At 40.3% G+C, this 21514-nt stretch overlaps 1 protein-coding gene across 1 annotated transcript; it reads right to left on the reverse strand.

Annotated features, from left to right (window-relative positions):
- Nucleotides 1-387: 387 nt before the first annotated feature.
- On the reverse strand, nucleotides 388-21240 carry LOC116513734 (cytochrome P450 2C31-like). Its single transcript, XM_032224917.1, has 10 exons — nucleotides 21225-21240; nucleotides 20456-20655; nucleotides 17418-17580; nucleotides 14253-14402; nucleotides 11135-11295; nucleotides 10112-10285; nucleotides 4547-4688; nucleotides 3412-3599; nucleotides 2207-2348; nucleotides 388-575 (listed from the first exon to the last, which is right to left on the reverse strand). Exons 1-10 carry the CDS (start codon nucleotides 21238-21240, stop codon nucleotides 388-390), a joined length of 1524 nt encoding a protein of 507 aa, XP_032080808.1.
- Nucleotides 21241-21514: the final 274 nt, after the last annotated feature.

Below are 21514 nucleotides of genomic sequence, written 5' to 3' on the forward strand. Positions count from 1 at the left end.
GCCTTAGTGAAGAAAGAAACCTTTACATCTTGAGGTTAAGGGAATCTCATAGAAATGTTCTGAGAGAAATTTACAATAGGTCCCTGTGAGACAGACATTGCAAGGCCAATTCTTTCTGTTTCAGTTTGTCTTAAACTATTCCATTCAACTGAAAATTGATTTACCCCCACAACTGAAAGTGTGTATGTTGAAAGCAAGATATTTATTTTTACAAAAAGCATAACCAAAGGCAAACCTGAAGAAGCGTAGTTGATTGTATGCAAGCAGCCATTTGGATAAAGTAGTTTTAGAATATAACAAAATGAATTAATTTCAAGACAAGGCACACATATTAAAGAAAAAACATTAAAGTTAAAAGGAAAGATACTAATAATCAAATAATGAATTTTATGACATCTGATACGGAATAGCACAGATTTTATAAGGATGTGGAAATAGTCCCATGGCTACTATAGGTTTGTCATTAAGCTTTTTAATTCCTTTGGGCGGCTGCAAATGGAAGGTCCTCACCAGGCTGGTTACTATGTTGAACACCTCCATTTTTGACAACTTTTCTCCTAAACAGTTACGCTGCCCTGTGGAAGAGACATGGGAAGGACAGAAAAGAGATTATAATCTTTACTGAAATAACACTTCGGCACCAAGATGAATCTGTAGCAAACAAATGGTAAGCATTTGTTAAAGATATTCTGACATACTCCTGATGTTTTGCTGAATGTGAGAAAGCATTTCAAAACAGGACATGCCCCCTCCAAGATATGCTCATGGTATCTCAATACCAAAATGCATGTTTAAATAGTCCAAATAGCAAAGCACACATTTTCTCTTGTATAAATCTGGAAACAGAAGAGATGGGAGGCAAAAAAAAGTTTGTCGTCTGGAAATGCCCAAATTCTGGTTCAAAAACTTTGCAAATGCACTGTACAACATGCCAACTTTGGCTTTGAATGTTAATGAGTTGCTTTACACTTTATTGTAATATTATACAAACCCCTCAAAATTATATGATCTAAGCCAGTGTTTTTCAACCTTTTTGTGCAAAGGCACACTTTTTTCATGAAAAAAATCACGAGGCACACCACCATTAGAAAATGTTAAAAAAATTTAACTCTGTGCCTATATTGACTATATATAAAGTAATTTTCCCACGGCACACCTTACACTATGTCACGGCACACTAGTGTGCCGCGGCACAGTGGTTGAAAAACACTGATCTAAGCCATTCATTTCCATTCTCAATAAGAAGTAGAAAAAGAATTTTCTTAATATTTTAATTTAACCCTTGTGAAAGAGTGTGTTACCACTTTCAAAATATGAAAGGACTTGAGCAAATAATTAATAAAGGACTACTTTACCAAAAAAAAAAAAAAGAACTGGAAAAGGAACTAATTTTGCATCAGTACTTTAAAGAAGAATCTGAGTATTCTGGCCACAAATTTATATACCAGCTGTGTACGGCAGCTGCTAAGAAGCCAGTGCTAACCTGGAGGGCATCATGAGAGGTATGATGTCTAAATCATGGGAAGAAATAGTTCCACTCTGCACTGAACAGGTCAGACCACATCTGGACCATTATATCCAGTTTTGGTTGCCACAATACAAAGCAGATACTGAGGAACTGGAAGAAGGGCAGGGAAAAAAAAGATGACGTTGCTCTTCTCTGCACTCTTCTTTGCACTCTTTCTAGGATCAGACAACCAGAATGTTTATCAGGCCACCACTTGTGAGCCACGAAAGCACCAGTGCAATCCAGTCAAGCAGTTTCTGCTGTTGTACTGGCCTAGAATGCAAAAGCTATTAACACTTTACATTCTGACTCACAAGTTAAGGCAACACGGGTTAAAGTAGAGCAAATACAGTGGAATAACACAGCCCAGAAGTCTTTTTCAGACCAAGCAATCATGGTTTTTTGATTCCATTTGGGACTCAGGCCAACTTTGCTCTAGGTTCTGGCCACAATGATTTCACCCGGTACATGTATTGTCCAGGTAATGTCATTCTTTGCAATAAGCTATTCACATGTCCACAATGTAAAGCTACTAGAAACTTCAATCACATCTCAAATGAGAAGAAACGGAGCTTAAGGTGAGACCATAGTTTCAAGTTCTGGCAGTCAATGAAAAGGAAAAGAATGGTTTTAAATTTCCTGAAAAAAACATTACAAATTGCCTCTTAATCACAAACTGTCTTGAATAGTTGGATTTACCTGCACCAAATGGCAGAAACGCTTCTGGAACATGAAGTTTCCCATCTTTGTCTAAAAAGTGATTTGGGTTGAATTCTTCAGGTGTCTCCCATTCCTCAGGATCCAGAAGGGCAGAGCGTATATCAGTCACAATAATGCTCCCCTTCAATAACAACAGAACAGAAAGGAAAAATTAACTTAAGTGGTTTCATAATGTGTAAAAAGTAGAAGAGATTTGTCGAGGAAGCATTTGTTGGCAATAGACCACCATGACTCTTCCTCCCTCTCTTCCCCTCTCTCAGCTTTTCAAAAACTTCCTTTTAATGCAAAGACTAATTTGCAGAATTGATATTTTTCTTCATCATGGGAATTTTACAAGTTGAATTGAATGTATAATAAGGTTTAATTTGACTAGTTTTGTTTGTGCTGGAATGGATAGCACCCAGGTGCCCCACTGCTCACGCATTGATTTGACATTTTATATATATAATTTTTTGTAAAAAAAAAGAAGGTGGCAAAACTCCATAGCCACTTGGCAATTTGGGAAACACCCAAAGTCCTAGAACAGTGCTTTGCAACTGCAAAGTCAAGGGAGGTCCATCTCCAGCCATTCTTGTGGCGGTTGGCAAGTTGTAGAGACATGGAATAGTATATCTTCATCTCTGGGACTCTCCTAATATTTGCTCATTCAATTACTTTTCGGCATTTCAGCCTCATTTCAGCCTGTTATCTATGAAACCTAAAGAACATATTGGTTGGCCACCTGGTGGCAACATATGGTGGCAGCAGAATAAGTAGGTGATATTCCACAACCAGTGAGGAGACATGACAAAGGGAGGAATAGCCAACAGTTTGATCATAGATCTCTTAGGTTCGGCCCTTAATCTCTGAGTTTTTTCTGTAAAATTTTTAGTTTACTTTTGAAATGGTTCAATTTGTCAGTTTAAACCCATTCAAAGAAAATGTCTATGGAGATTCTCAGTCATGCAGGTCATGGTTGTCCCAAAGGTGCTTTTTCAAGAGGCAACTGGACTTTCTGGTTTTTCTTTGAAGACGTTTTCGCTAATATCTTCAAAACCAGAAAGTCCCGTTGAAAAAGCCTCTTGAAAAAGCACCTTTGGGACATTCAAAGAAAACCATATTTAAGTTATTTTTGTGCCTACGGTTTGAATTCCTGAGCAGACATAACTTTGCAACTGCCAAGTGGGCAGTTCTCTTTTCTCTACCTTTGGAATGTGGAAACCCCGCATCTTCATATCTCTTAGGCATAGTCTGGGTATTGGTAGTAATATATTATATTTTGCTCGTAGGATCTCATGTAGCACAGCATTGGTGTAGGGCAGCTTGTGCCGATCACCATAGGAGATTGATCCTGAGGCACCAAAGACATCTTCAATCTCCTTGTGGACTTTTTCTGGGGATGGGTGGGGGAGAAGAGAGAAAGGCAAATCCATTTGAATGATGCCATTCATGATTGAATAATCTCTTTACTTTTATTTATTCATTTAGTTTGTCAAAAATGTACAAGATAACAGGTATAAGTATAAACATAGACATGAACACTGGAAATAAGTACGAATAAATGGGGACTGTAGGACAGGGATGGTAGGCATGCTGGTGCGCTTATGCACGCCCCCTACAGACCTCTTAGGAAAAGGTGTGAGGTCCATGCTAGACAGTTTAAGGTTGAAGTTATGGGAGTTTGAGGATGTAACAACAGAGTTGGATAGTGCATTCCAGGCATTGACCACTCTGTTGCTGAAGTCATATTTTCTGCAATTGAGCTTGGAGCATTCAAAGTTATCACAGCACTGAATAAAGTGACTGATGACCACTTTTCACAGTTACAACCTCTGCAGCATCTCCATGGTCATAGGATCAAAATTCAGATGCTGGGCAACTGGTTTATATTTATGACGGTTGTTGTGTCCCAGGACCATGTCGTCACTGTCTTCTGACAAGCAAAGTCAATGGGGAAGCCAGGTTCACTTAACAACTGGGTTACTAACTTAACAACTTCAATGCTTCACTTAACAACTGGGGCAAGAAATGTTGTAAAATGGGGCAAAATTCACTTAACCAATGTTTCATTTAACAACATAAATTTTGGGGTCAATTATGGTTGAGGACTACCTATATAATTTCTATAGCAATGCTGTAAAATATTTTTTGAAATTTTTGTATTTATACAATCAGATTTCTTTTAATTTGCAAAACTGATAATGCTTATTATATATTCCAAATTTCCATAGAATATTATTATGAAGATTAAGTTCATCATTCAGAAGTTATTGAGATGTCAAAGAATTCCTGTGTATTTTCCATTCTGGCCATTGTTCCCACTGCCCAGAGTTGTCTCACCTTGGATGTCAGGATTGTTTGCCATGAGAAGCACTGCCCACATCAGGTTGTAATGGGTTGTTTCTACTCCAGCCATAAACAATTCAAGCAGACAGCAAGCCAGGTTCTCTTCACTATAGACAGAATTGGGGTCATCCTTGCTCTATGTTTAAAATGAGAAATTCAACACAATAAATTCTAGGTTTCCTTCAATATTTTTAATGTTATTAGCCACAAATAACATCCCTCCATCCTTCCAACCATCCGTCCATCTATCATCTATCTATCAACTTACTTACTTTCTTTCTTTCTCTTCTTTCTTCTTTCTTTCTTTCTTTCTTTCTTTCTTTCTTTCTTTCTTTCTTTCTTTCTTTCTTTCTTTCTTTCTTTCTTTCTGCCTGCCTGCCTGCCTGCCTGCCTGCCTGCCTGCCTGCCTGCCTGCCTGCCTGCCTGCCTGCCTGCCTGCCTGCCTACCTCCCTCCCTACCTACCTACCTACCCACCTTCATTTCTTCTACATTGCCCATCTCACCAAAGTGGGTGGTTTGCAATAAGACCATAAAAAAATAAAAACCGTAATTAAAAACAAGATTAAAACAGAGTTTAAAAAAAGGATTTAAAAGGTTAAGAATTACAAAAAGATAAAAGAGGCAGGAGTGCCCACCCCCATTCACAAGCATACCACTTTAGATCCCCGTGACATTTGGCACCACCAGGTCATGAAATTCTTCTGTAAGGCCAAAAGAGTGGGGTACTCACCCCACCTCTGGGCACAAGACGTTTCACAGTATGGGAGCAATAATGGAGAAGGCTGTTTGTCTAGTCTCTGCCAGTCAGAATTCTGCAACCAATGGGGTTTGCAACATACCTTCCATGTCCCAAAGGTGCTTTTTCAAGAGGCAACTGGACTTCCTGGTTTTTCTTGGATGAGAAGTGAAACGTCTTCAAAGAAAAACCAACAAGTCCAGTTGCCTCTTGAAAAAACACCTTTGGGACAACCATGACCTGGATGACTGAGAATCTCATAGACACACACACTCCATGCTTGACTGGGTGGAATGGGTCAATGGAATATGGACCAGACTTGTTGTCATGCCATGAAGGGCTTTAAAAGCAATAATCAACACCTCAGATGGACCTGGAAGCAACATGGTAACCAATGCAGCTCTCATAGCAGAGATGTTACATATACATTGTCAGAATGCCCAAAACTGCTTGCCCCAACTGGAGCTTCGGGATACTCTTCAAGGGTAACCCAGTGTAATGTGCGTTGCAGTAGTCCATTCAAGAGGTGACTAGGGCATGAGTGTCAGAAAGAAGGACCTCTAAATCCAGAAAAGATTAGAACTGGAATACAACATGAAGTTGAGCAAAGCACAATTGTCATCTCCCCAAGCAGGAATCATGAGTCCAAGAGGACCCCCAAATTATTCATTGACTCTGTCCAAGGTTAAAAATGGTAAACCTCCAGGCCCAAACAGGTCCATACCCTCCTGAAGCCTGTGGTTTCCCATCCAGACCTCCTCAGTCTTCAAACATTGTCAAAGGGCATCCACAGAAGAAGTGCAAATGGGTAACATCTGCATATTGATGATACCTCATCCCATAGTGATGGCTTCATGTACATGTTAAAAAGGAGTCGAGACAGCACTGAGCCCTATGGCATTCCCACAAATTGGGACAGGCCTTTTGCTCCTTATCAATAATATTTTGGACCGGCCTCAGCTGAATGTGGTGAACCAGCACAAAATCATGCCCTCAACTCCCAGCTTCCAAAGCCAATCCAAAAGCATGCTATGGTTGATGGTATTGAAAGCCACAAAGAACAGCCATAAAAATGCACTAACTCCAACCCATTCCTGCCAAAGATCATCTAAAAATACTTTTTTTTCTGTTCCACATCTGGACATGTGTTTACCTATGTGTCCACATAAGCAGCTCCTCACCATATTTACACTGTTTGGCCCAGCAATGCACAGTACTCTCATTGGTGCAGTCGTTATCATAAAGGACTAGCATTTTCAATAGAGGGACTCCTTTGGCAGTCAAAAATTCAGTGGTGGGGCATTGTTAGTGCACTGATAAGTACTCACCAGAGGCTTCCATTTCACAAAAAAAGTAACACAACCTTTTCTCAGAAATGTCTGATTGCCTGAAGTGAAAGAACAAATGCTGGAGAACACATCAGAGCTACAGAGGAATACTACCATCTGTTGATGACTTGTAACAATTCAAGCATTAATTTTTATTCAATAGTTGCAAATAAAGTTTGTAAGACTTTATTGGCATATTGTAAAACTTTCTGATCATAACAAGACAGAACTTAAAACTTAAAAGAAGACAAAAAGTCTATGCATTCCCTTGTAAGGTCTATAACAATGACAATTTTTTATGGCAAAGACAGTGCCATAAAAAGTTAGCTGTAACAATCCAGAATTTCAGCACTGGAGAATTTCATGAACCAGTTCAAATATCAAATCTAGAAGCGCAGAGCAAGAGCAAGAACTACAGGAATGCACAACAGCAGTTAAAAGATGTTATACATTAGAGCAGTCAGTGGTCTCCAACCATGGCAAATGTAAGACTTGTGGACTTCAATTCCCAGAATTCCTCAGCCAGTCAGCATTAGAGGGGCAACAACTTGGTGACTGTTCTTGTCTGTAGGTAGTCCTTGATTAGGAACAGTAATTGGGTCCAGAATTTTCACCACTAAATGATGCAGCCCAGTGATGGGATTCAATTTTTTTTACTACCACTTCTGTGGGTGTGGCTTTATGTGTGTGGCAGGGGAAGGATACTGCAAAATCCCCATTTCCTCCTCACTCCTGGGGGAAGGTTATTGCAAAATCCGCATTCTCTCCCCACCCCACTAACCTGCTTTCCAGCTCCATTGTACTGTTCAGGGCAACAAAAGAAGATCAGCTGGGAGGCAGCAGGGGCGGGGCCAGCCTATTTGCCGGTTCTCCGAACTACTTAAAGTTTCTGCTACTGGTTCGCCAGAACTTGTCAGAACTGTCTGTATACCACCTCTGATGCAGTCATAAAGCACAGTGTCATGTAACTGTGCTGCTTAGGGAAGGCAGTTCCAGCACTTTGGATTGTCATTGTAAGTGAATTTCGTGCCGCAGTTAAATACATCTCCTGGTCACCATTTGGAACTTCCTGCCAGCTTCCTCATTGACTTTGCTTTCTAGAAGCCAGCATAGAAAATTGCAAATGGTGATCATGTGATCAGAGGCATGCTGAAACAGCCAGAATGTGAGGACTAGCACTAAGTACCACATATTTTAGTCCCATTGTAACTTTGAACAGTGGCTAAATTAGTGTTTTTAAACAAGGACCACCTATTGTTCCAAGCCCTGGTATTGTCTGATAATAGATTTTTTTTTTTTGGCTCTCTCTAATCTTCTATCACACATCTAATGGTCCTATGTCCTATGTCTCATGTGGAAGAGACATAGTCCCAGATGACTGGGACTGTTTAATAGAATTGAGACGTAAGAAATGTGGCCTTGCAGCTGACAGGCCCCCGTGGTAAGCTTTATCAGAACATTCCCTTAGCAACCCTTGAATCTTAAGATACAGATATTTCTTCTAACTAAGACCATTGTTCTCTGTAGAAAACAAAAGGGCCTGAAGCAATCTGAGATCTATTCCTTTCTTACTTAGGTATATGCACACCAGGGGTGGGTTCCTGCCAGGTCTAACCTCTTCTGTAGAAGACGTTCCACAAATCTACCGTTCCGTTTAGAACCGGTTCCAGCTCGCTCCCCCCGCCTGTCTGCACATCATCAAGATGAAGAGCAAGAGGAAGAATTCTGGGAGTTGAAGTCCACAAGTCTTAAAGCTGCCAAGTTTGAACACCCCTGGAGTTTTTTTCCTAAAGGGTTAGGGGTGCAAGGGTCTTGTAACTTGACAGCTTTAAGACTTGCACACTTCAATGCCAGAATTTCTGAGTCAACATTTTAGTTGCTAAGCAAGTGTTGTTAAGTGAGTTTCACCACATTTTATAAGTTGGCCATGCCCACCCAGTCACATGGCTGCCAATCCACTCCCACCTGGTCACATGGCCAGCAAGCCACTCCCATAAAGCAGGCCACACCTATAGAAGAGGTTCTAAAAATTTTTGAAACCCACCACTGATGCACACGTGCACCATTTCCCCCTCCTTTCTTAAATGTACATATGAGTGTATCTCTTTATCTGCACTTGTGTTTCTCCTTGACTTAACAATCACAATTGAGCCCACAATTTTGGTTGCAAAGCAAAATATTTGTTAAGTGAATTTTGACCCACTTTATGACCTTTCTTGCCACTCTTGTTAAGTGAATCACTGCAGTTGTTAAGTTAATAACACAGTTGTTAAGAGAATCAGGCTTCCCCACTGACTTTGCTTGTAAGAAAGTCAAAAAAGTGATCACATAACCCTGGGTGTGACACCGCAACTGTCATAAATACATGCTAGTTGCCAAGTGTCTGAATTTTGATCATGTGATCACGGGGATGCTGCAAAGGTTGTAAGTGTGAAAAACAGTCATAAGTAATTTTTAGAGTGCCATTGTAACTTTAAACGGTCACTAAATGAGCTGTTGTAAGTTGAGAACTGTTGTAAGTTGTATTCTTTTCGAGGAGGGGAACTTGCTCTGGCCAACTCATCCCGGCCAACTCACTGCAGGACAACTTGCCATGGCAACTTGCTGTGGGACAATTGAATAATTCTACCTAATTATTTAAAATAAAAAAAATATTTTAATTTTTGCCATTAATATTTCGCTCTGTCCTTCCTTTTGTATCCTTTAATGATTGTTGTCAGATTATTTGGCAGCGTGACTAGTATTAGGAGATAAAACCAGGAGCATAACACAGCACAGAATCTTTATGCAGCTAACAGCGGTTTATTTATAACTGTATACAGACATATCCATGCAGGAGATAAATTCCTTACCATTCACTACAGACCCAAGGAGAGAACTGAATACAAGATGAGGGAGAGAAACTCTTCTCTAATAGCCACCTATATATGGACTTGTGTGGCCCTCCCATCAGAGTCTGAAAGAGGCTATGCTTGTCTTGCTGAATCATCCTCACTGAATCAGCCTTGCCTTACATTGCATTAGCTGATTACAGCTTACAACCTTTCATCAGCTGGCAGCTATTAAATCCTCAGTACTTTGACAATTGTGTTCTACCATTTCTTTGGTATTAGTGTAACTCTTGTCCAGCAGTGAGTTGTTCTGTGGTGAGATGACCATGGCAAGCTGTCCTGCAGCGAGTTATCAGTGGCGAGTTAGCCAGGGGAATTGGCTGTGGCGAATTGTCATGGACCCTGGAGAAGAGCCCCTCCATTATGTCCAATAAACCCTATAGTGAGCCTTGATTTTTTTCATGCCCTGTATTTGAATTCCACAGCCATCACCTGTCATCCATAACAATCCGCAGTCCCCAAATAATAAGAAAATTCTGAATGCATTCCATGAATACAAACTTCCAAATACATTTCGCATCATGATCCTAATGAAAAATGGGTGGCAGAACTTGATATGATAAACAAAAAATAAATAAATGTATATGTAAATAGGCAAAATACCTTTTCCATTTGTAGTAGATAGAAATCGATGAAATCCTGTGGCTCAGGCAGAGAATATTGCTTGTGCCTTTCTATTTCCTGCACTGCAAATGAAAGCATCGACTTGGCAGAGTCCAGACCTTTCTGGTGGGGTCCTGGAAGATGTTCCATCAACCACGGGAATGATTCATAAAGCTAAAAAAAAAAAAAAACAACCCATCACTTCATATTATCCTGTTTCCCCGAAAATAAGATTTATCCTGAAAATACAACCTATGGGCTACATGTGGCCCTCCGAAGCCATTAATCTGGCCTATGCAGGACCATGATGCTGCCCTGCCCACGTTGCCCAGCTCACCTTTCAGCCAAGTGCAGGACTTAACTTTGCAAACCCTGCGGGGTGGAAATGAAAGGTAAGGCCAACAATTTTGGCCTGCAGAGACGTTCTGGAGGTTGGGGAGGTGAAAAACGGGATGCACAGATGACTCAGGAGCCAAACAAATGGGCTAAGGTTAGGGTTTGTCACCCTAACCTCCCCCGTCTCCAGAAGATAGATAGATAGATAGATAGATAGATAGATAGATAGATAGATAGATAGATAGATAGATAGAGAGAGAGAGAGAGAGAGAGAGAGAGAGAGAGAGAGAGAGAGAGAAGGAGGGTGGGAGGGATATTTTTCAAGCTCTTTGGGGCTGAGAAGAATTGTTGCAAAACTGAGTTTCCTGAAGTGGACCACTAGACGCCTAAACAACTGAAAAAATGATCTAGTAAAAAGAAAAGGCAACCAAAAGAGCAACATGCAAACAAAAGCAAATAAAACATCCCCAGGAACTAAACAAATTAAAGTTTAATTTGTGTGCATTGTTCAATGGACTGTTAAATTGGCCATGCCCATCTAGTCACATGACCATCTAGACATGCCCAGCCGGTCCAGCCCCCCAACAGTCTGAACGACCTTGAATTGGCCCTCTGTTTAAAAAGTTTAAGGACCCCTGTTCTAGGTGAATTAGAGATCAAGTTGTTGTAGTGTTAAAGATTACTCACCGCATGAAGAGTTCCACCTGCTGCTCCTGCAAGGTTTTTTATGTCTCCAACCAACTTCCGGAAGCTTTGATCATGAAGTGCAAACTGGTGCCCAATGCTAAAAGCACATATCACATTAACAACTGAATTGATCAGTGGAATTGAAGGATCAAATGGCTGCCCTGAAGATGAAAATATATATCATTAATTCAGCTCACCTGTTAATACTGAGAACTTGTAAAGAGAACTCAGGGACAACTGGAGTCTCAAGACAATTTATTTATTTTTATGGAAAGTCACACAAAATGCATCAATTTTCAGATAGAGACCATGAATTGCTACTTGCAAAGCAATTTATCACACAAGGGCCTAATTAACTAAAATAAGGTGACCAGACATCCCGATTTTGGCGGGAGAGTCACGATTTATAACAATTTGTCCCGTGTCCCAGGGCTTTTTTAAAAAGTCCCGATTTTCTGGATTCATGTTGAAAGCCCAGTGGATTTGCTTAAGAAATCCTAACCGGGGCAAGACAAAAGAAACTCTGTCTAAACCCTCTCTATGTCTCAGTACTTTCATCGAAGATAAAACATTAAAGCAAGAAAACAGACCCCCACCCACCCATTTTACTTACTTTTATAAGAAAAGATGACCCAGTACCATAGAGCTCCAGGAAATACTTGGCTAGAGAAGTCGTGAGTGTTCCTCCCTGGATTTTCCAGAGGGGAGGGGCATGGAGGTTGGAGGTTGGCTCGTGTGGAAAAAATGGTGGCAAAGTTTCTTTGAAAAACATTTCCCTGACTAATTTCACCATTTTAATTTGCTCAGTTCTTTGTATTAACAACTACATCATTCTGGATTGACTTGGAGTGCAAGCCTGCTGGTAAGTGAGCTGGGTTTTTTTCTTTTATTTTTTTAATGTATTTTAAAATAATATTTTATTTATTGTGCATAGGATTTTTTAAAATAGTTTTATTCTGTGTGGATTCTTTTTTTAAATTGTCTTAGACTATTTAAAAAAAGATTCTGTCCAAAATAAATTGAAGTGAAACCATTTTTAAAAATTTTATGCACAATACTTTGAAATATATTGTGCATAGAATTTTTAAAAAATAGTTTTACTTAAATTTATTCTGTGTGGAATAGTTTGAAATGTTTTACTTCAATTTATTCTGTGTGGATTCTTTTTTTAAATTGTCTTAGACTATTTAAAAAAAGATTCTATCCAAAATACAAAATACCAGCTGCAGTTATTCACTTAAGAACTGTGGCAAGAAAGTGGTATAGTGACCAAAGTTACAATGGCATTGAAAAAAGTGACTGATGACCATTTTTCACACTTAGCGACCGTTGCAGCATCCTCATGGTCACGCGATCAAAATTTTGATGTTTGGCAACAGATTCGTATTTATGATGGTTTCAGTGTCCTGGGGTCATATAATCACCTTTTGACAAAGTCAAATGGGGAAACCAGATTCACTTATGTTACTAACTTATCAGCTGCATTTATTCACTTAAGAACTGTGGCAAGAAAGGTGATATAGTGACCAAAGTTACAATGGCATTGAAAAAAGTGACTGATGACCATTTTTCACACTTAGCAACCATTTTCACACTTAGCGACCGTTGCAACATCCTTATGGTCACGCGATCAAAATTTTGATGTTTGGCAACAGTTACAATTTATATTTGTAAATTGTAGTTATGTTGAAATAAAAAATATTACAATACTATTTTCGCGTTGTATGAAAATTTTCGTTCCTCCGTATAAAATTTTTAATCAACCCGCCCCCCCCCCCAGTCAAAGGTGTCCCTCTTTACCAATCTGAAAATCTGGTCACCTTAAACTAAAATCATATCCACCTAGGTGTTTGCTACACACCCATCCCATCATGGAGCTGGCAGGAAATCGTGCCATTGTAAATATAGTGCCCACCCTTATTAAAATCCGGAATAAATCAGTCTGCTGCTGCCCATACAGCTCTTACCTTTAACCCTCCAAGGTCTGTGATTGGCATTCCTTCAGTTAAAATTCCAGACCTGACAACTTGTACACAGAATATGAAGGGTCTCCCTTCCAACTGCCACGCATAACTGCATTTTTGCATAATTGCACTAATGATGATATCATTTTTTTTCAGCTTGCTACAGCTTGTCCTCTTCTATTTCTTTCACAATGGCTTATCCATAGTGACACAATTTACATGGCATTTTGATAAAGGTCCCCTTCTCCTCAGATATGCTTATACTCAATTAGATACAGAATACATACCGTATTGTTCGGAGTATGCACCTTTTCCCCCAAAAAAAGAGGCTGAAAATCTGGGTGCGTCTTATACACTGAATACAACATTTTTGGCCTCCTGAAACCCTGCCCCCATCACCAAAACGGCCGTGCATAGCTTGTAGGAGGCTTCCAGAGAGCTTCTGGGGGCTGGGGAGGGCAGAAATGAGGAAAACACGGCCCATTTTTTGCTCAGGTTTGCCCCCCAACCCACAGGAACACTCTACAACCTCCTAAGGGCTGTTCATGCCCTTTTTTTGAAAATGAAAATGGGCCTGTTTTTGCGAAAAACGGGCCATTTTGGGGAGGTTTGCAGAGTCAAAAACCTTTTTTAAAAGAAATTGCTCCTTCAAAATCTTGGTGCATCTTATATTCTGAAAAATACTGTATTTTTTAACATGTACTTTTAAAAAGTATTATCATGGTAGCGGAAATTTTGAGTAGTTGGAGAACCGGCAAACCGGCTGGCCCCTCCCCCACTGCCTCTCATCCTCCCAGCTGATCTTCTTCTGTTGCCCTGAACAGGAGAACGGAGCTGGAAAGCAGGTTAGTGGGGTGGGGAGGGAATGGGGATTTGGCAGTAACCTTCCCCTGCCACGCCCACCAAGCCACGCCCACAAAGCTACACCCACAGAACAGTTAGTAAAAAGTTTTGAATCCCACCACTGATTCTCTTGGACTCAAACAGAACAAAACAAAACAAAATAAATTATTTGGTTTAGTTGATTCTATTATTATTGCCTTCTGTGCCTGCTCTTCATCTTGGTGTCTTTGCTTTATGGAGTCAATCTTGCTTTATTTGACAGAGACCCAATTAGTTACCCTATGAGCTCTTTCATTGCTAATGTTACCTACCTTCTGTACATGCAAACATTTCTGTAAGTTGCTGGACATTTACTTTAATCTGATCTTCAATAATATTATTGCCTAGTGCCAGCAGCCGCAAAGAAGCATTACCAATCTGTCGCTGCTTCTTCCAGATATTACCATTTGCAAACGCAATACCTGAAGACATAATAAATCAAGGAGAAATTATTAATGATTACGTTCGTTTTTGTTTGTTTGTTTTTAAAAAGGACAAATTAGCATATTAGAAGTAACCATCGTTGTGACAGGTCATACATGATTGTACAATAGCAATAGCTCTTAGACTCATATATCCCTTCATAGGGCTTTATAGCCAAGCGGTTTATAGACCCAACAATCTAGGTCTTCATTTTACTGACTTCAGAAGGATGGAAGGCTGAGACAACCATTAGGCGAATAAGATCGAACTGCTGGCAATCAACAGAATTAGCTTGCAATATTCCATCTAATCACTGCACCACCACAGCTCTTGCATAGATGTATGTATGTATGCATCAGTGGTGGGTTTCAACTTTTTTTAGAACCTCTTCTGTAGGTGTGGTCTACTTTGTGAGAGTGGCCTGCCGGCCATGTGACCGAGTGGGAGTGGCTTGGCAGCCATGTGACCAAATGGGAGTGGCTTGGCAGTCATGTGACTGGGTGGGCATGGCCAATTTGTAAAATGTGGTGCAACTCACTTAACAACACTCTTGCTTAGCAACCAAAATGTTGGCTCAGAAACTCTGGCATTTGAAACACGCAAGTCTTAAAGCTGTCAAGTTACAAGACCCGTGCACCCCTAACCCTTTAGAAAAAAAACCCAGGGATATTCAAACTTGACTATCACGAAGTTTTTTTGTTTTGCCAGTTGTGCTTATATTCTAAAGATATACGGTAGGCTGATTCTTCTCTGTGAGCATACTACACATGTCTCTTTTGCCTTTCTCTTTTTCTTTCTGTTTGCCTGCCATAAGGAGGCAGGTTAGGAACTTTACCAGAATGTAGTTATTAGCCAGTAAGTTTGTTTGTTATTTATTTTACAATAAAAATATGTTTCATAGAACATACCTCAGGTTTAATGTTCTTAATCATAAAGTATGCTCCAAGGAAAAACCACGATTCACCCCTCATCAAACACAGGGCTGAATTTACAACCCTCACATTGACAGCTTTAAGATTTTAAGATTTAGATAGGATTCTTAGAGGCGGACAGGGCGATTGGTGAGCCAGCCAATCAGTGAGCGGTGGGCAGGGCAAGCATGGTGTGTACAGGCGGGTGGAGGGAGGTGGAATTGGTTCTAAATGGCATGGTAGATTTGTGGAACCTCTTCTATAGAACAGGTTAGAACTGGCAGGAACCCACCCCTGGTATGTATGTATGTATGTAAATTTCAATAAAAGATAATCATATTTTCCTATAATCACCCTGCATAATCTGCATGTATAGACGATTCTGTCAGAAGATGCAATAATAGCAAGTCTTCGGAGCCATAGATTTATCTTTCCATTATTGACTAATCTCTTGGTATCAATAAGGCCACAGAGAATCCATTGGTTTTTTTTTTTTCAAACTAAGCTGATACTTTCCTGGAGGAAATCTATATGCGCATAAGAGTCAACATCAATTTGATAAACAAAATGATCAAGTTGATGCTCTTGGATAATCTGGTTTTCATTTCTTATATGGAAAAAAGTAGATGTAAGCAATGTTTATATGTTAAATTAATTAATAGATGGAAATGATACCTTTGCTGTCATTCTCCATATATTTGTCTGAGGTAACTCAATGGCAGTATTTGTATGAACAGTATTTATGCATTGATAACCAGTTTGAATGTGTGACTTTTTCATTCCCAGAAACACATAGTGCAATCTCTAAAGGTTTTGAAGCAATTTTGTTCATTCTGGTCGGTTCAAACTCTGAGAGGCTCTGTTTGACTCTGTGCTCTGTTTGGCCTTGCAAAACTAATTGGCAATTAGGTCTCTGGCAGCGTTTCAAGGGAGATAAAGGTGGGTGCTTATCAGCATTACCCTGAAAGACTGTGGCAGACATCTGTCGGACTCTTCACAGACTGTTTTTGAATCATTACGGGCTGTGAATGACCATAATTCACAGTCATTTAAATAAAAGAGGGTTTTGGGACTAAGTGGGTGATTTATGCTTTATGAGGAAGCCTAGGTCAGGGCAGAAGTGACCTTGAGAGAACTATGCAAAAACAACGCAAACATTCACTAAGACAATGAGATCATTATGATAATATTCAGAAGTAGATCAGGCAAACACCTTCCTCACTGACTGAAAAGGAGGGAAGTATAGTATAATCAGATTTACAAGATTCTATTATTTATTCCAATAGATTATAGATTTGCTCTTAAAGTAGAGTTGATACTGATTTATCTATCAGAATAACGGAAGGGACCTTGGAGATCTTCTAATCCAACCTCCTGCTCAGGTAGGAGACCTTATACCACTTGAGACAAATGGCTGTCCAGTCTTTTCTTAAAAGCCTCCAGTAATGGGGCACCCACAACTTCTGAAGGCAAGTCATTCCACTGGTTGATTGTTCTCATTTTCAGGAAATTTCTCCTTAGTTCTAGGTTGCTTCTCTCCTTGGCTAATTTCCATCCATTGTTTCTTGTTATGCCTTCTGGTGCTTTAAAAAATAGATTATCCCCCTCATCTTTGTGGTAGCCCCTCAAATATTGGACACTGCTGTCATATCAACCCTAGTCCTTCTTTTTACTAGAGTAAAGGTAAAGGTTCCCCTTGCACATATGTGCTAGGGACAGTGCTCATCTCCGTTTCAAAGCCGAAGAGTCAGTGCTGTCCAAAGACGTCTCTGTGGTCATGTGGCCGGCATGATTCAATGCCAAAGGTGCACGGAACGCTGCTACCTTCCCACCAAAGTAGTCCCTACTTTTCTACTTGAATTTTTTTACGTGCTTTCAAACTGCTAGATTGGCAGAAGCTGGGACAAGTAATGGGAGCTCACTCCATTACGCGGTGCTAGGGATTCAAACCCACCTGACTTTTGACCTTTCTGATAAACAAGCTGTCTTAGCCACTGAACCACCACATCCCATTTACTAGAGTAGACATACCATATTCCTGCAATCTTTTTAGTAGGGCTGGCATAAACAGAATGCTGACATTCCTTACTTTCTGCAACTTACCTCTTCCTTTTCCTTGGACTGAAAAGAAAGCAGGTTCAGCCCGACCTCCAAATTCTCCTCCATATTTAATCAAACCTTCTTTTATGGCTTTGAATCCAGACAGCACTATTATAGCTTGATTCCCCAACCAAAATGTGTATACATTTCCATATTTCCTGGCCAGCTGTGAAGTAAATCGGAAACAGGAAGAAAAATTCACAATTAAATAAAACAAATATGACTTTGCTGCCATCCACTTTTTTCTATTCTCCAATTCAGAGAATTATTTTCATATTCAATTTTCCCCACCCTTAAGAGTTTTGTTTCTCCCCCCTAAAATTCTGATACTTTATTAGAAAATAAATATGGACTATTAGAGGGGAAAGAAGTACCATGTTTTTCGGAGTATAAGATGCACCTTAGTTTTTGGGGAGGAAAATAAGAAGAAATTTAAATCTGCCACGCCTACCAGCATCCATGGTATTCAGCTGACATATGGTGACAAGGTCAGCCAATGAATAGACATAGCAACTTAATCAGCCAATAAGGGCTGTTTGGACTCTGAAATTTGCTGGGTGAGCAACAAAGAGACAGGAAAGAGACAGGCTTAGCCAACAACTGAAAGTGAAACTGGTTGTGTTTTGCTTGTATTTAGTGCTATCTTGGAAAAACTGAATTGGTAAAGTATTGTATATTATCATTATTATTATTATTTTGAATCCTGCTGAATCAGTTACTGTGTTTTCTGAATGTGATTGCTGCTGCAAACTCTGACCAGCCAGGTCAGCTTTAGCACTTATCGCAGCCTGATTCAGCACAGCTGATTGGCGGCTGGATCAGACTGCCGGAATACCCCTCAATCAACTGTTCCAGGCAGCAGGGATTGCCACAATCCATTGCTGCCTCCATGCCTTGTGTTTTTGGCCACTGGTGAGGGTGGATGGGGCTACATTCAGTGTATAAGACACACTCAAATTTTCACCCTCTTTTTTGGGGGGGGAAGGTGTGTCTTATACTCCAAAGAATACAGTAGATTTTTTAAAAATGTCTATGTAATTCCAAAGGTATATTCCGGTATCTTGATAGGCTCAGTGAAAGGATAGACCATTAACCGTATCTTGATGACAGGAATGAATAACATTATCCTTGATCAATCTTTTCTTGCTCTGTCAACAGTTGTGCTTTTTCCACTTCTTTTATCATAAGAGAGTTTTGAAAGTCTTTTGGCATAAGAAGTAGAAGGGAGGTAGAAAAGATGGTAGTTATTTATTTTTTATTTTATTTTATTTGGTTTGCCAAGCATGTATGAGAAAACAAGTATAAATATGAATATAACATATAAATCTATAAGCAGGTATAAGTATATACATAAGAAAGGAGTATAAATAAATGGGGTCAGTAGGACAGGGACAGTAGGCACGCTAGCGCGTTTATGCACACCCCCTTTATGGACCTCTTAGAAATGGGGTGAGGCCCACGGTAGACAATTTAAGGTTGAAGCTGTCGGGGTTTGAGGATGTAGCAACAGAGTCAGTTAGCGCATTCCAGGCATTGACCATTCTGTTGCTGAAGTCGTATTTTCTGCAATCGAGTTTGGAGCAGTTTACTTTGAGTTAGTATCTATTGTTTGCCCATGTAATATTACGGTTGAAGCTGAAGGAGTCACTGACAGGTAGGACATTGTAGCAGACAATTTTGTGTACTAAGCTTAGGTCAGACCATAGGTGGCAGAGTTCTAGGTCAGTGATGGCAAACCTTTTTTGGCTGAAGTCAGCATGCACGCTGGCCAGCTGACAGGGCATTGCCTCGGGCATCATCTATGACAAATGGCTCCGAATGCCACCTGTGGCACACATGCCATAGGTTCACCATCCATCACGGTTCTAGGTTATCCAGGTCCAAAATTAAGAGTCTGGTGGCATAAGGGTATTCTATTGCGGGAAGAATAGTGGAGTACTCTTCTCATGAAATATCTCTGGACTCGCTCAATTGTATTAATGTCTGTTATACCGACATTATGTAGAATTTTCAAACACTTCACATTAAAAACAATTTGCCACATTCTAAGCCTAAGGAAAGCAGTTCAAAGATTTGGGCTAAGTTGAATTTTAAATGAAGGCTTAAGCATTGGGAAGTGATTGGATAGGCAAGTGGACTTTAACAATCATACTGCCAGCCCCTTTGATATAATTGAAAGACAAACACAGAAAGTCCTCTTCTTGTTTTTCTGAATCAGGTATATGGATTTGATCCAAGTAAGATTTATTTTCAGTTTCCGCAGATTTTTTTAAAAAACATTTTTATTAAATGTATTTGCTACCCATCTCATATCCAATGATTCTGGGTGGGTTACAACATAAAAAAATCCCCAAAATGTTAAAATTATTGATAATAAAAAACAGCAGATAAAAACATTAACAGCAAAAATTTTCGTGCTCCGAACCAGTAGTAATGCTGGCAAGAACCCACCCCTGGTGGCGGTGGTCATCTGTGAATCACTTTTGGCCTTCAAGGACCTTGCTCCCCAGGATCTGGCTGTGAGACCCTGTTGCTAAAGCTGGGCTCCTCGGATCAGTCAGGATTGTTGCCACTGTACCAACCTCCCTGCTGCTGCATGACCACCATCGTCCGGAGTCCTTCGGGAGTGGGCAGCATACAAGACCAATAAACTCAACTCAACTCAACCTCTCTGCCTGAGCTGCTAGAGGCCATCTCAGGGTTGGCACTGGAGTATCCCAGGCTTATGGTCCTGGGGGATTTCAATCTGTCATTTCTGTGTAAAACCTTGGAAGTGGCCCAGGCATTCATGGCCTCCATGAAGGCCATATGCCTATCCCAAATCATCTTGCTCCTGACTTGGGACAGTGGTCACATGCCAGATAAGATCTTCTTGTCCAAGCAATGGCAATGTGATCTGATGGTGGAATCTGTTGCTATCTGCCCGCTCGTGGTCACATTGTGCTCTGGTATCCTTGAGATTCTCTTACATCACTTCCCTTTCCAGGGAGGCTTGGGCCCATTTAAGCAGTCCACTCTGATGACCGATGGACCCAAAATACATTCAAGGGGGAACTGGGGGATATCCCTTGATGCACAGTCTTGCTGAAGCTTTGGATAGGATCCTGGAACCAAAGCATCACCAAGGCTTTGGATAGGATCAGGCCTGTGTAGCCTCTCTTGACCCATCTCACTCTGGCATTCTGTACTTCACAGAGGAGCTGCAGATTCTGAAAAGGGCTAAGAGATGTGTAGTGTGTTGCTGGGGGAAAACAAAGGATGAATAGAACCAGACATCATTTAGAACTGCTATTAAGGTCTAATTCATGGAGGTAAGAGCGGTGAAGCACTATTATTTCTGTTAGGAATGTAGTCTAACAGTTGGGTTAGCAATATATAAGCCATGATAGTGTATCTTTAAGTACTGCTGTAAATGTGATTGGTTGCTGTTACCTCAAGCAGACATAAGATGGAGCCAGAATGACTGTTAGCTCTCTGATTGTTAGATGCTGATCGTTAGATACTGCTTGTAGAGATATTGTGTATTGCTCAGCGTGAATTACTGTGAGTTTTGCTACTGTTAGCGACTTTGTGTGCTGAACTGATTATATGATACTGGACTGTGTTTGATGGATCACTCCTTAACTGAGACATTGATGACTGACTGTCTTAACCGTGTATGAATTGGATTCTGCATACCTCTATTTTCCACAGAAGTGAAATACTATCTGTTTTAGAATTCAGCGCCTCCGTATGCTGGTTTATCCATTCTTCTACACCACTCTCACTACGCTTCTCTGCACCGACTCGTTCTCCTAACAGGGAGCTTACCTAACAATTTCTCCATCCTTATTACATCTGTAGAATATTTCCAGGCAGCCTTCTTCAGGATCACATGATCTTTCCTGGGACAGGAAAGCTCAGATAATCATATTCAGGGCCCAGGCAAGAGTCCTGCAAGGAATGAACTGCAGCCACAGACCTTATCAGTTCCTTGAGATAATTGCATGCCCGTCAGCTCCCAGCTGAAAGGCTGTAAATTAAGTTCTGGCAAGGTAGTCTTCGTTGCACGAAATGCAATGAGCAAAAATCTCTAGAAATAGGAACGGTTATGGGATAGA

The sequence above is a fragment of the Thamnophis elegans genome, chromosome 10 (genome assembly GCF_009769535.1).
Source record: "Thamnophis elegans isolate rThaEle1 chromosome 10, rThaEle1.pri, whole genome shotgun sequence".
Lineage (NCBI taxonomy): Eukaryota > Metazoa > Chordata > Lepidosauria > Squamata > Colubridae > Thamnophis > Thamnophis elegans.

Coding starts and splice junctions, on each gene's coding strand:
- LOC116513734 (XM_032224917.1), bottom strand. Junction 17,581..20,455: donor CCCCCAGTTCCCCCTTGAAT/GTATTTTGGGTC, acceptor TTTACTTCACAG/CTGGCCAGGAAATATGGAAA. Junction 576..2,206: donor GTTTCTGCCATTTGGTGCAG/GTAAATCCAACT, acceptor TCTCTTCCACAG/GGCAGCGTAACTGTTTAGGA.